The 12,785-nt window shown below is 43.1% G+C and overlaps 1 protein-coding gene across 1 annotated transcript in view; it reads left to right on the top strand.

Annotated features, from left to right (window-relative positions):
* FBF1 (Fas binding factor 1) overlaps window positions 1–12,785 on the top strand; it is a 36,038-nt gene that overhangs the window by 11,381 nt on the left and 11,872 nt on the right. The window contains exons 11-17 of the mRNA XM_015819713.1: window positions 203–336; window positions 1,461–1,560; window positions 1,644–2,078; window positions 2,882–2,959; window positions 3,463–3,560; window positions 9,250–9,308; window positions 10,249–10,404. Of these exons, the coding sequence (XP_015675199.1) occupies window positions 203–336; window positions 1,461–1,560; window positions 1,644–2,078; window positions 2,882–2,959; window positions 3,463–3,560; window positions 9,250–9,308; window positions 10,249–10,404 (1,060 nt within the window). The remainder of the gene's footprint in view (window positions 1–202; window positions 337–1,460; window positions 1,561–1,643; window positions 2,079–2,881; window positions 2,960–3,462; window positions 3,561–9,249; window positions 9,309–10,248; window positions 10,405–12,785) is intronic.

Below are 12,785 nucleotides of genomic sequence, written 5' to 3'. Positions count from 1 at the left end.
TATGGATTTCTGGAAACTGTCACCAAGTGTTCTAGTTTCTTAGCATCAAGTAGAAAGCACCTATTAGTTTTCAGTCTGCTGTTTGTCAGCCATGAAGTAAAAGCTGGGATACAAAGTAGACATGCTGAGAAAAGCCATTCTCCTTCTGTCATCCTCAGTTTCTTTAATTCATAACCTAGTTTGGTTATGTTTTTTATTAAAGAAAAGAATCTCGTCCTGCACGAGCAAGGCAAGATGAATTGCTGGATCTAGGAACAGCAAAAAAACTACTAGAGCGACCAAGCACAGGGGAACCGAAGGAGTTCGGGCTGGATAAGAAATATCAGAAGCAGTCAGGTAAGAGTAATAGAGACCACTATTATACAAACAGTCTTACTTTTTTGTTGAAATATTTATGGTGTTATTTATCTGCATAAGAAACCTGGAGGAGTATCTTTTGTTTGAAAAAAGGGGAAATTATTGCCTCATGTGTTTGCTTGATGTTTTACTGGGAGCTCATACATAATACAAAAAACATTTAACTGTTTTGCTCTATCAAGAACATTGAAGAATTTCTCCTTGATTCAGATTGAAAAATAATTCTGTGTTTTGTCCTCTTTCCCTTTGTTTTGTTTTTATTCCCAACCTTTGGATGGTTTTCTGGAGAACTTTAAAAATGATTTTTTTCCCTGACTCTGAAATAAAAATAGGATCATAGGGCTAGAAGGGATCTTGGAGGACTTCTAGTCCAACTCCCAACCCAAGACAGGACCTTATAGTTTTAGTTTTGCTTATGTCTTGCATGGTTGTCATTGAAAGATCCGTTTTCTGGGTATGCATTTCTACTTCTAGAAATTGCCCTAAGGGATATGGTTGAACAAATCTGGTACTCTTCTGCTATATAATGCCTGTGACACGAGTGAAAGGCCTAATTGATGTACTACCTTGTAACTTGAATAGTAAATTTTACTTAACATAAAGCCTAGGTATTCTCCAGCTATATTACACAAGGCAGAAAATCTGATTCCATCTGAAATAATTGCCCTCATGAGTTAGCCTTTTAAAATCATTAGAAATCTTAAGATTCATTTGTTCATTTGAATGTCGTGTTTTTTTTATTTATGATTTCCAAGCCCCCAGGGCACATGCTTAGCTTATGAATAAGTAATTATCTTCTACTAAAAGTTTTAAATCAGGATTAGACCGCCAAGATTTTAGAGATCTCTAATCCTACCCGGAAATGTTTCCAAAGATTGAATCTGAGATATTTTATCCAGAATGTATGAGCTCTTCTTTTTATTCCCTTATTTAAGAACTGAAGACTGATATCCCAGTGGGGGATTTACAATCTCCACATTATATTTTATCTTCTGTTTAGACCTATGTTTGTTTGGGCTTCAGTCTGGAGACTCTAAAATTTACAACAACAGCATGGAAGTGTTTTTTTTTTTTTTTAAAAATATCCTAATGCCATTGTACAGATAAGGAAGATGCTCTGGGAGATGACTTCACCTTTGGCGCCTACCAACCTACTATGGCCTCAACTCCAGAGGGACGGAAGTTGAGGCGGCAGTCTGTCAGGTAATAGTAGGCCAGGTTACCTTTTGATTTTGATCCCCATAAGGCTCTCTTTAAATTTCTTTGACCTGGCAAAACTCTTGTAGGTTTTCCTCTGAGAACCTCAGCGACCTGAAAACAGAACAGAGATCAAAGCCTTCCCCTTCAGCATCTAACAGTCCCATACGCAACAAGTCCGGGGCTGACTGGCTGGGGCTGAAAGATGAAGATAGTGACTTGCTACCATCATCCCCACTCAAAGAACCTAGCAAAAGCAGTGCAAAAGGAACCACACCAGATATGCCATCATTTCCTTCAGAAGCTAAGCCTCCTCCTTCTCCTCCACCTACCACCACCCAGGGTCATTTGAGAACCAAACAAGTTATTGAAGAAGTCATTCAGAAGAAAAAAACAGCTGAGGATGATGATGCTGATACTTGGCTGAATAATGTGTTGTCTCAAAAAAAAACTCAGGCACAGGAGAAAATGAAGAAGAGATCCAGTTCCTTAGATGTTCAGACACATGGGGATCATCCCACCAGGTAAGAGTAGAGAGCTTTTCATTTGTCTGCTTAACATTTTTCAAATCCTGTGAATGAAAAATCTCATTTCCTGTCAAAGGCTGTCAATTACTTTCACAGTCTCAAATAGATTCAATATATCAAGTTGTATATTCCATGTGGGTACTTAAGGGAAAGCAACCACCAGTGTTTGACGTGTGGGTCTCCTTCATGACAAATCTTGTAGCCTATACTGGAGGAGTAAAAAAAATTAGTTTCTTTAATGCAGGTTTCCAAATCCTGGTGCTTTCCGCATGTGTTAGACCAGACATGTCAAACACAAGGCCTGGAGGCCGGATGCGACCCGCGAAGTGGTTTCATGTGGCCCGCGAAGCCATCCTGGAAACAGTGAGGGAACGGCCCCCACTGCCAGGCCAGCCGGGAGCCAATGTACAATTTTGTGGTGGCCATCTTGGCACTTGCCCCGGTGGACCATGCCTTGGCACTTGCCCCAGTCCCACCCCCTTCTGCCAGAGACCCTCAGATCTGTCCCACTCCTGCCCAGTCCCCCACAGGCCCCCTTGACGCGAATGATGTAGAAGTGGCCACGCCCACCCAGTAGGCCACACCCACTCCATCCACGCCCACCCAGTAGGCTGCACCCACTCTGCCCCCCCCCGCCCCCAAGGGCAACCGCAATGCTGATGTGGCACTCAGTGAAACTGAGTTTGACACCCCTGTGTTAGACTGATTTCTGGAATTCCCATTCAAGGTAGCCAGATCTTTGCTTTAATTAACACATGAAAATTTCATTTCTCATTTTTTTTCCTTTTTCTTTTTTTCAGCCAGCAGGTAATCTCCACTCAAGAACAACATCGATCTGCTGCCACATCAGATAAACCTGCCAGATTGGAAGAACTGGAGTAAGAACTCGCATGATAGTTTTTCAAAGGCATCTGATTCAGTGTTTCTCAACCTCAGCAACTTGAAAATGTGTGGACTTCAACTCCCAGAATTCTGCAGTATATTGGTGGAAGGGAGCCCTCACACTAGGGCATACTGGGAGTTGAAGTATACACATCTTAATGTTGTTGAGGTTGAGAAATGCTGATCTAACTGACCAAGTGGGAAACAGAATGCTGGATCAAATACTTATCAGATGTTTGGCTAAATCTGGCAGAACCGTCATTATTTAGCCTTCACCTTTATCGGAGCACTGATGGTGTAAGGGAAAAGTCAGGATACTTTCCCCTCTTTACCCAAAAGGCATTTGGCTCTGGCACCAAAATCATAGGGAACTCCACCACCTGCCGACTACGTTATTTTCATTGGCTTCAAATGATTATTTTCACAGCCCTTATTCCAAAAATGAGAAACTGCATTTGATTCCTGTCTAATTAACCTTACCATCCTCTGCTTATTTCAGGTCTTTTGTTCCTTGGGAAAGACCTCAGCAACAAAGTGCTGCTACTTTTCCATCTGATTCCAGGAAAGGGACTCCCTTTGGAGATACAATTTCAAGAGGTAAGATTCAAGCTCCAGCCAAACTATCCAAGAAATGCGCATTCACATTACAGCGGAGGTATCACTGACAGAGGCATCTAGTAATTTTATAACTTGGTCTGTTCTACAGGCTTGTTTTCAAGGCAAGCTGCTTAATTTTCATTGCGGGGGGAAGGAGGGGAAACAATGGTAGAAACATTTCAAGCTTGGGCTGCCCAAAATAACACAGTACGAGTACTGTTAGATTCTGTAACAGAGTGAGATGCAAACATCCTGATTTTATCTTCATTTCTTTCTTTGTTACTAATCAGTTCCTTTGGGTTAGAAGTGCATCATCTATTCCAGGGCTTTTCAATCTTTTCACCCATTGTAGCACTTTTAGGATATGGCAACATCCGAGTACCACGAGTCGCCTAGCAAGGTGTCAAAAACTTGATGACCCCAAAAAAAAAAAGTGATAAAAGTACAGGTAGTCCTCGACTTACAACAGTTCGCTTAGTGACTGTTTGAAGTTACAATGGCACTGAAAAAAGTGCCCCCCAAGCCACAGCCGAGCAAGACACCTGCCTGCCCACCTGGCAGCACTCTTCCTCCTGTCCGAGGTTTTCATTGTTGTGAGCATTTCTGTTGAGGATTGGAAGCAGTGGGGGGGTGTTTGGTTTTTATTCCCCCCGTCTGCTGGGTGGTTGCAGCAGGTTGGTCACTTCACATGACCCTGGGACACTGTGACCATCATAAATATGAATCAGTTGCCAAGCATCTGAATGTAAATCACAAGACCCTGGAGATGCTGCAACATTCCAGCTGATTGATGCTTCTTCTGGGCTCAGCAGAAGCACCAGGATCAGCGCCGAGCTCCAGCTGGAGCCTGGTGCTGATCCTGGCGCTTCCGCTGAGCCCTGACAGCCCTGCAGCTCCAGCCATCTCTCGCTCAGGCTTGTGCAGTGCTGCCACCGGTTCAGCTCATTCCCCTCCCCCACTACCACTTTTCTAGGATGGTCACGTACCACCTGCCAGGTGCCAATGTACCACAGGTGGTACCCGTACCACTGGTTGAAAAGCCCTGATCTATTCCACCCCCATTCCCCAGCTCCTGAAAATCTTAAGATTAGTCCCCAAATTCTTTCTAAATGTTGCCCCAAAAATTGTACATTTAAGTGAAACATGATTAAACACAGGGAAACTAGATTACATTTGCAATTAAATCTTATTTTTTAATCCTCCATTTCCTGTTATTGGAACAGAGCCTCATTTAGCATAATGACTCTTGGCTCAAAAACATATCTCTGCTTTAGTTCTACCTCAGACTCTTTCTGGCCATTCTCTTTCAACTCTGTCATTCAGGGTGTGTCACTGTACTATTGTACCTGGACTTTCCAGTAATCTTCATTCCTTCCTGCTTTTAGAAAGACTTTGGAAGACATTCTTGGTTCAGTATAACAGGGAAGGGGGAGTTTTTATACTGCCAAGAGTCAAACTCCAGGCTTTGGGAGAGCTGGAGGACGAGGAGCTATGATCCAGTGATGTTGCTGAAGGGAGCAGGCCAAATCTTACAGCCTCTTTCAAATGTATTGATGTACAGGTAGTCCTCAACTTACAACAATTCGTTTAGTGACCGCTCAAACTTACAACGGCGCTGAAAAAATGTGATTTATGAGTTTTTCAGAGTTACGAGCTTTGCGGCATCCCCATGATCACGTGATCAAAATTCAGACGCTTGACAACTGACTCATCCTGTGACAACTGTAGTGTCCCGGTGTCAAATTCAGATGCTTGGCATCTGGTTCACTTAACAACCGGGTTACTCCCTTATCAGCTGCAATGATTCACTTAACAACCGCATCAAGAAAGGTCGTAAAATGGGACAAAGCTCACTTATCAAATGTCTTGCTTAACAACAGAAGTTTGGGGCTCGATAGTGGTCGTTGAGGACTGTCTGTAGTAGCATTTAAGCAAAACAGATGTGTTAAACATGTTGGAGGATTGATGCACCTCTTATTTGAGAGCTTTGTTTTACAAAAAAAAAAAATAGCCTTTGTTGTTGATTTGCTGCCAAATAGGTTGCTCAATCTTAGCTGGTCCATGACTGGAAGATGGAACGAGAAGGTCCATGCATGGTATATTGATTGTCTCTCCCCCCCCCCCCCCCCCCCCCCCCGCTCTGCAATACAAAAAAACAGTAATTTTTAGTTCCTTCCATCTGTTACTCATCTGTTCTCTTCTCCATTCCATGCATCTATTGCCTAATTTAGAACTTGCAGGTTGAATATCGAAGAGGGTGTGCACGGGAAAAGATGCCAGGATAGCTATCATTTATAAATGTTTATTAACATGATCCCTATGATTACAGCATCAGAGAGATTTCTTCTATCGCTTGAGTGGTGAGCCAAAGCACTAGGGAGGAAATTCCATGGAATTGATTCAGAAAGTGTTTAATGAGCATGTCTTTTAGCCCTTCAGCTTCTCCCTCTCCCTAAATTGCTTGTTTTAAATCATCAGCAAAGACAGGTTACATATTCATGAGGATTAAGTGTCTGTGTTGCATTGAGCATCTAGCTAAGACAAAAGAGGGAAATAATTATCTAATTGTGGTTAGAGCAGGAAGTTTGTGATCTCACAACTAGTTGTTGTTGTTATATGCGAAGTCGTGTCCGACCCATCGCGACCCCATGGACAATGTTCCTCCAGGCCTTCCTGTCCTCTACCGTCTTCTGGAGTCCATTTAAGCTCACGCCTACTGCTTCAGTGACTCCATCCGGCCACCTCATTCTCTGTCGTCCCCTTCTTCTATTACCCTCAATCTTTCCCAGCATTAGGCTCTTCTCCAGTGAGTCCTTCCTTCTCATTAGGTGGCCAAAGTACTTGAGTTTCAACTTCAGAATCTAAAGAGCAGTCGGGGTTGATCTCCTCTAGGACTGACCGGTTTGATCGCCTTGCAGTCCAGGGGACTCGCAGGAGTCTTCTCCAGCACCATAGTTCAAAGGCCTCAATTCTTTTGCGCTCAGCCTTTCTTATGGTACAACTTTCGCAGCCGTACATTGCAACTGGGAAAACCATGGCCTTGACTACACATACTTTTGTTGGCGGGGTGATAAATAAACAATCTCTTCTTCCCATATCCCATATCTTAGCTATAATCAAATCTTTAAAGCCCTGTCATTTAAGTCCTGATGCCAACAGAATTCCATCAAGGACTAGCAGATATCTCTTTTGACCTTGATCAAATGCAAGTAGTTTTCAACTTACAACCATTCATTTAGTGACTGTTCAAAGTTACAGTAGCAGTGAAAAAAGTGACTTATCAAATGTTTTTCACCCTTGCGACCCTTGCAGCATCCCCATCTTCATATGATCAAAATTTGGATGCTTGGTAGCTGACATGTATTTATGATGGTTGCAGTGTTCTGGGATCATGTGATCACTTTTTGTGACCTTCTGACAAGCAAAGTCAATGAGGAAGGCAGATTCACTTAACAACTGTATTACTAACTTAACAACTGTAGTCTTTCTTTTAAATATAGTCTATTTATAGAAGCAGATAACTCTTAAAACTGTTCATTGTTCAAAAATGTCCTTCATTATGTCCAATGTTAAGATATCTTCTCCTTTTAATTGAAATCTTTAGTTCCTTCTAGTGTCCCACCCTGTTTTTTTTAAGAATTCAAAACAAAAGCATTTCCCCAAGAGAAGGGTTGTTATAATCTGATAAAGTAGACCGCAACCTACTACTTGATAAGATAGAAAAATGTGGGTTAGACAGCATCACCACCAGATGGATTCGTAGCTGGCTGACTGACCATACTCAGCGTGTGGTCCTCAATGGAACTGCATCTACATGGAGGGAAGTGTGTAATGGGGTGCCCCAGGGCTCTGTTCTGGGCCCAGTGCTCTTCAACATCTTCAATGATTTGGATGAGGGGATAGATGGGGAACTCATCAAATTTGCAGACACCAAACTGGCAGGAATAGCCAACACTCCAGAAGATAGGCTTAAGATACAGAAAGATCTTGACAGACTTGAACATTGGATGCTATCTAACAGAATGAAATTCAATGATGAAAAAAGTAAGGTTCTACATTTAGGCAAGAAAAACCACATGCACAAGGATAGTATAGGTGGTACCTTGCTCAATAGTAGCAACTGTGAGAGGGATCTTGGAGTCCTAATGGACAATCACTTAAATATGAGCCAGCAGTGTGCTGCAGCTGCCAAAAAAGCCAACCCAGTGCTAGGCTGCATTAACAGAGGGATAGAATCAAGATCACGTGAAGTATCAATACCAGTTTACAATGCCTTGATAAGGCCATGCTTGGAATACTGCATCCAGTTTTGGTCACCACGAAGTAAAAAAGATGTTGAGATTCTAGAAAGAGTACAGAGAACAACAACAAAAATGATTAGGGGACTGGAGGCTAAAACATATAAAGAAGGGGTTGCTGGAACTGGGTATGTCTAGTTTAATGAAGAGAAGAACTAGGGGTGACATGATAGCAGTGTTCCAATACCTCAGGGGTTGCCACAAAGAAGAGGGAGTCAAGCTATTCCCTAAAGCACCTGAAGGTAGGACAAGAAGTAATGGATGGAAACTAATCAAAGAGAGAAGCGACCTAGAACTAAGGAGAAATTTCCTGACAGTCAGAACAATTAATCAGTGAAATGACTTGCCTCCATAAGTTGTGAATGCTCCAACACTGGAAGTTTGTAAGAAGAGACTGGACAGCCATTTGTCTGAAATGGTACAGGGCAGGGGTGTCAAACTCGCAACGTCACGTGATGTGTCACGATGTATCGTGACTTTTCTTCCATTGCAGGCAATGGGGTGGGCGCGGTTTTGGCATGACACATCCAGCCCATGGGCCGGGAGTTTGACATCCCTGGTATAGGGTTTTCTGCTGAGCAGAGGGTTGGACTAGATGACTTCCAACTTTATTGTTATTAATTAAATCCAAAATGAAATCCATCTGGATTTTTAGTCTGTTTATAACTTTCCAAAAACAAAGTTCTATTCAACCTTTTGCTATTTATTTTTTAAAAAAATCCAGTCCTTAAACTTGTACTTAAAACTTGTTTTGCTAAGGATTGAAGGAGATTCCTTCAGTGTTCGCAGACTTGACGTTGCCAAGATTCCTAATAGCTAAAAAGCAATTAACAAGCAATTTCCAAAGGTGATTAGAAAACAAGTATTTTAATCCAGTGCCTTTTTGATGGCTGAATGTCTATTCCCTCAGCTCCCAGAGCTCTAAACCTGCCTCGGGTTACAGTCTTGCATTCTTCTTGCAAGGTGCAACCGTCTGGAACACTTGTGGGCGATCTCAAATCTTTTCCTTATCCAGGGAGGATTTACAAAGAGCTGCACTATTGGCTCCACTTTTAGCAAAGCTATCTTCAATTCCCCTTTCTTCCCTGTTATCTCACAACTTTGCAAGAGTAAGCAGGAAGAGCTAGCTTGTCAAAGCAGACTTTTCTAGGTGTTAATCCCAAAATGCAAGTCAATTACAGGATACCAGACACAGTGGTTGCTATGCAGGAACTGCAGGAAATAGTATGAAGTCCACAGGTTACTACAGTGTCCTAGTTCTTAAATCTGAGAAATAACAGTGGGTATTATGGGCACTTAAGAGCAGTATTTTCTCCCTATAATTCACTTTCTCTGAAATGGGAAACCTAAATTGGTTACTACAGCTCATTTTTTTGTGTCTTGGATTTCAGCATCTGGAACCTTTTGGCAAGGACATCAAGAAACCCCTAAGGTTCCTATTCATTCCCAGGTGGGTGTGGAGTAATACACTCATTTTAAATAAGGAATATCAGCAGGAATGATAAATTAGTATATCTCTTTAGCATCTGGTTATCTGGAGCAGGTAGATAATGGTGCTTTCTGGACTTTGTGAATTCATTCTTCTTCTTCTTTTTTTTTGCCTATGTTGAAGAAGAAACATTTGTCCAGAAGATTGCACTGTCCAATTATCAGAGTGCCTTGAGTTCTGGAATAGCTACATGAAAAGTCCAAATAATAACTTAAAGGGGTTTTTTTTCTCTTCCACTTACAAGAATCAGTTGAAGCATACATTTGTATTAATAAATGCTCTCAATTTTTTTTCTAGCCCAGTGGGAACTTCTGTAGCTTCCTGATTGAAATAATTTCACACAGTAATCTACCTGTGGTGATTACATAAGTATCCAGGAAAAGGAATTCCTATTTTTTCTCGTATAATTCACTACTTGAACTGTTTTATGTAGATGAAGATTTACTGCTGTGTATGCTTATTTAGGATGCACAGCTCCGTGGATTTGTGGGCAGAAAGGTGCTTTGGAATGATAGGTACTCACATCAAGCCAGCACCTGCATCAAGCCAGCACCCAAACAGCTACAGCTCAGGTGTGGAGAAAGGTGCACTGGGTTTAAAGGCTGCAGACACATTCATTTTTTTGCTTGTGAATGCGCAGTACTATACAGCCCTTCAGTTTATATCTTGAAGCACTTATGTTGCTTATAAAAAGGTATCATAGCACTTGGTACCCAAGACTCCACACCCAACTTCCCTTTATTAAAACCCGTGAAACGAGTAAAGAACTTTGTGCAAGTTTTCAGGTTTTCCAGAAACCTTTATGAAATTGGCAATTAATAAAGCGGAATGGAGAAAGATGCATACCTTTAAAAAAGTAAGCTGGATGTTTACAGCTATGACATTTTTCATTCTTTCTTAGGCTCTGATCTCGGAGCCCCATCTCCTGAGCTCAGCTAATAATGCTGACTATGAAAAAAGAATGGTGGGAGTGCAAGTGCAGCTCCGAGAGACCCTGGAAACCTATCAGGCCGAGCTTCTGAGTGCCCAGACTCGCCTCACTGAGCTTGAAATTCAGGTAAGGGCATTGTGCAAATAACAGAGTAAGAGAGTTGAAGGGACCCTGGAGGTTTTCTACCAACCCTCTGCTCAAGCAGAAAACCCTATACCATTTCAGACTAATTGTTGTCGAGTCTCTTCTTAAAAACTTCCAGTGTTGGAGCATTCACAACTTCTGGAGGCAGGTTGTTACTGATTAATTGTTCTGACTGTCAGGAAATTTCTCCTTAGTTCTATTTTATTTGATTTGATAAAGGACTACACTTATAATTGAGAAGCTCTTCCAATAGTTGAGAGTAATAGAGAGCAAGGACAGGACTCTCATGCACACATACCACATTCTTGTAATCATTCCTACAACCAGATGTCCATTCTCACATACGCCTCCATAATGCTATGCATGGTCACAACTACATACTTACTCTCTTTTCAAGTATCTACGCATATACTGTATATATCTCACACTTGTCTGCAAGAAGAGGTTTTAATTACCTCCCTTAGAATGATAAGGTAGGGAAATGTCTATGGAGATTCTCAGTCATCCAGGTCATAATTATCCCAAAGGTGCTTTTTCACGAGGCAACTGGACTTCCTTGTTTTTCTCTGAAGACGTTTCGCTTCTCATCGAAGCAGCTTCTTCAGCTCTGACTGGATGGTGGGGAATGGAAGGATTTATACTCCTTGCAGACAGCTGGTCATTTGCATTCTTTTAGAGAGTTGTTGAGGCCACCTGGAGGCTTATTTGTGTCACCGAGGTCACCTGAGTAGTGCAAATGGGTGTGGAGCCTTCTTGGAACTGCCGAAAGGACTGTTGTAGACTGGAATAGATGATGTTGTATCCCTTTTGAGAGAGGGCTGTTCAATTTTGACGTAGATGGCCTCTCTGACCCCTCTTTCAAACCCGCAGACCTCTCTGTCCAAAATGTGGACTTTGCTGTCTTCGAAAGAGTGGCCTTTGTCTTTTAAATGAAAACAAACACATCAGGACAAGATTCAGCAGTCCATCTGCATTTAAAAGACAAAGACCACTCTTTCGAAAACTACAAAGTCCACATTTTGGACAGAAAGGACTGGCTGGTTTGAAAGAGGGGTCAAAGAGGCCATCTATGTCAAAATTGAACAGCCCTCTCTCAACAGAGGAGGAGGGATATGACATCATCCATCTCCAATCTACAACACAATCCTTTCAGCAGTTCCAAGAAGGCTCCACACCCATGTTGTGGTCCATCAGCTGCCAGCAGAGCTAGCAGTTGAGTCAGACGATGGGGAGGAGGAGCCTGGGTCAACTTCGGAGCCTTTGGAAGGCTCTGATGAGGAAGCAGAATAAGAGGCAGATGCAGAGCTGGGGCCCTCTGTCTACTCCCAGGCGGAGAGGCAGCTGTCTTTGGGGCTTGAGCTGAGTGAAGGGGAGGAACAGATGGGGCCCCTCCCAGATGCGTGTATGCATAGCGAGGAGAGGAGAGGAATGGAAGGCAAGCTGGCTCTCAGGGAAAAGAAGAAGTAGACCAGACATGTCAAACACAAGGCCCGGGGGCTGGATGCAGCCCGCAAAGTGGTTTTATGTGGCCCGCAAAGCCATCCTGGAAACAGTGAGGGAACGGCCCCCGCTGCCTTGGCCCTGGCCCAGGCCAGCCGGGAGCCAATGTACAATTTTGTGGTGGCCATCTTGGCACTTGCCCCGGTGGGCCATGCCTTGGCACTTGCCCCGGTCCTACCCCCTTCTGCCAGAGACCCTCAGATCTGTCCCACTCCTGCCCAGGCCCCCATAGGCACCCTTGACATGAATGATGTAGAACTGGCCATGCCCACCCAGTAGGCCACACCCACTCCATCCACACCCATCCAGTAGGCTGCACCCATTCTGCCCACATCCACCCGGCCCCCCCAGGGCAACCGCAATGCTGATGCGGCCCTCAGTGAAATTGAGTTTGACACCCCTGAAGTAGACGCTAGCCAGCCTCTCTCTGGCTGGGAAATAAATAGTAGTGGTTTGGGAGTGGCCTATCGCAGACAACCATTCGTTTTTCAAGTTACATCAATCAAGTCGGTTTCCTTTGGCGGAACCAGGTTGTCAGGACTATTTGCTCTGTATTTGAGGTACCAACTGAGTCTCCCTGTTGGGAACTAATAGGTAGTGAATAAGGACTGTTTCTGCTTGGCTTAATCCTTGACAGACTTTCGATCTGGCATTCTCAAGTGAACAGAGACTGTTCTTGCCCTGTGTCAGAAGGGGAAAAGACTTTCCTTTGTGACTACTTCTTTTTGGTTTTGTCTACCCAATGTGAACAAAGATAGTTCCTGCCCTGTTTTAATAAAAGGGGTTTGTTTTACTTGCAAATACCGTAAGTGGTTTCTCATTATTTGCTAAGGCTGGGTTAGAACAACCCATTTGCACTACTC

This window comes from Protobothrops mucrosquamatus, unplaced genomic scaffold (assembly GCF_001527695.2).
Source record: "Protobothrops mucrosquamatus isolate PMUCROS unplaced genomic scaffold, P.Mucros_1.0 scaffold969, whole genome shotgun sequence".
Lineage (NCBI taxonomy): Eukaryota > Metazoa > Chordata > Lepidosauria > Squamata > Viperidae > Protobothrops > Protobothrops mucrosquamatus.
The sequence above is the reverse complement of the archived record's forward strand: the minus strand, read 5'-3'. Positions and strand labels throughout refer to the sequence as shown.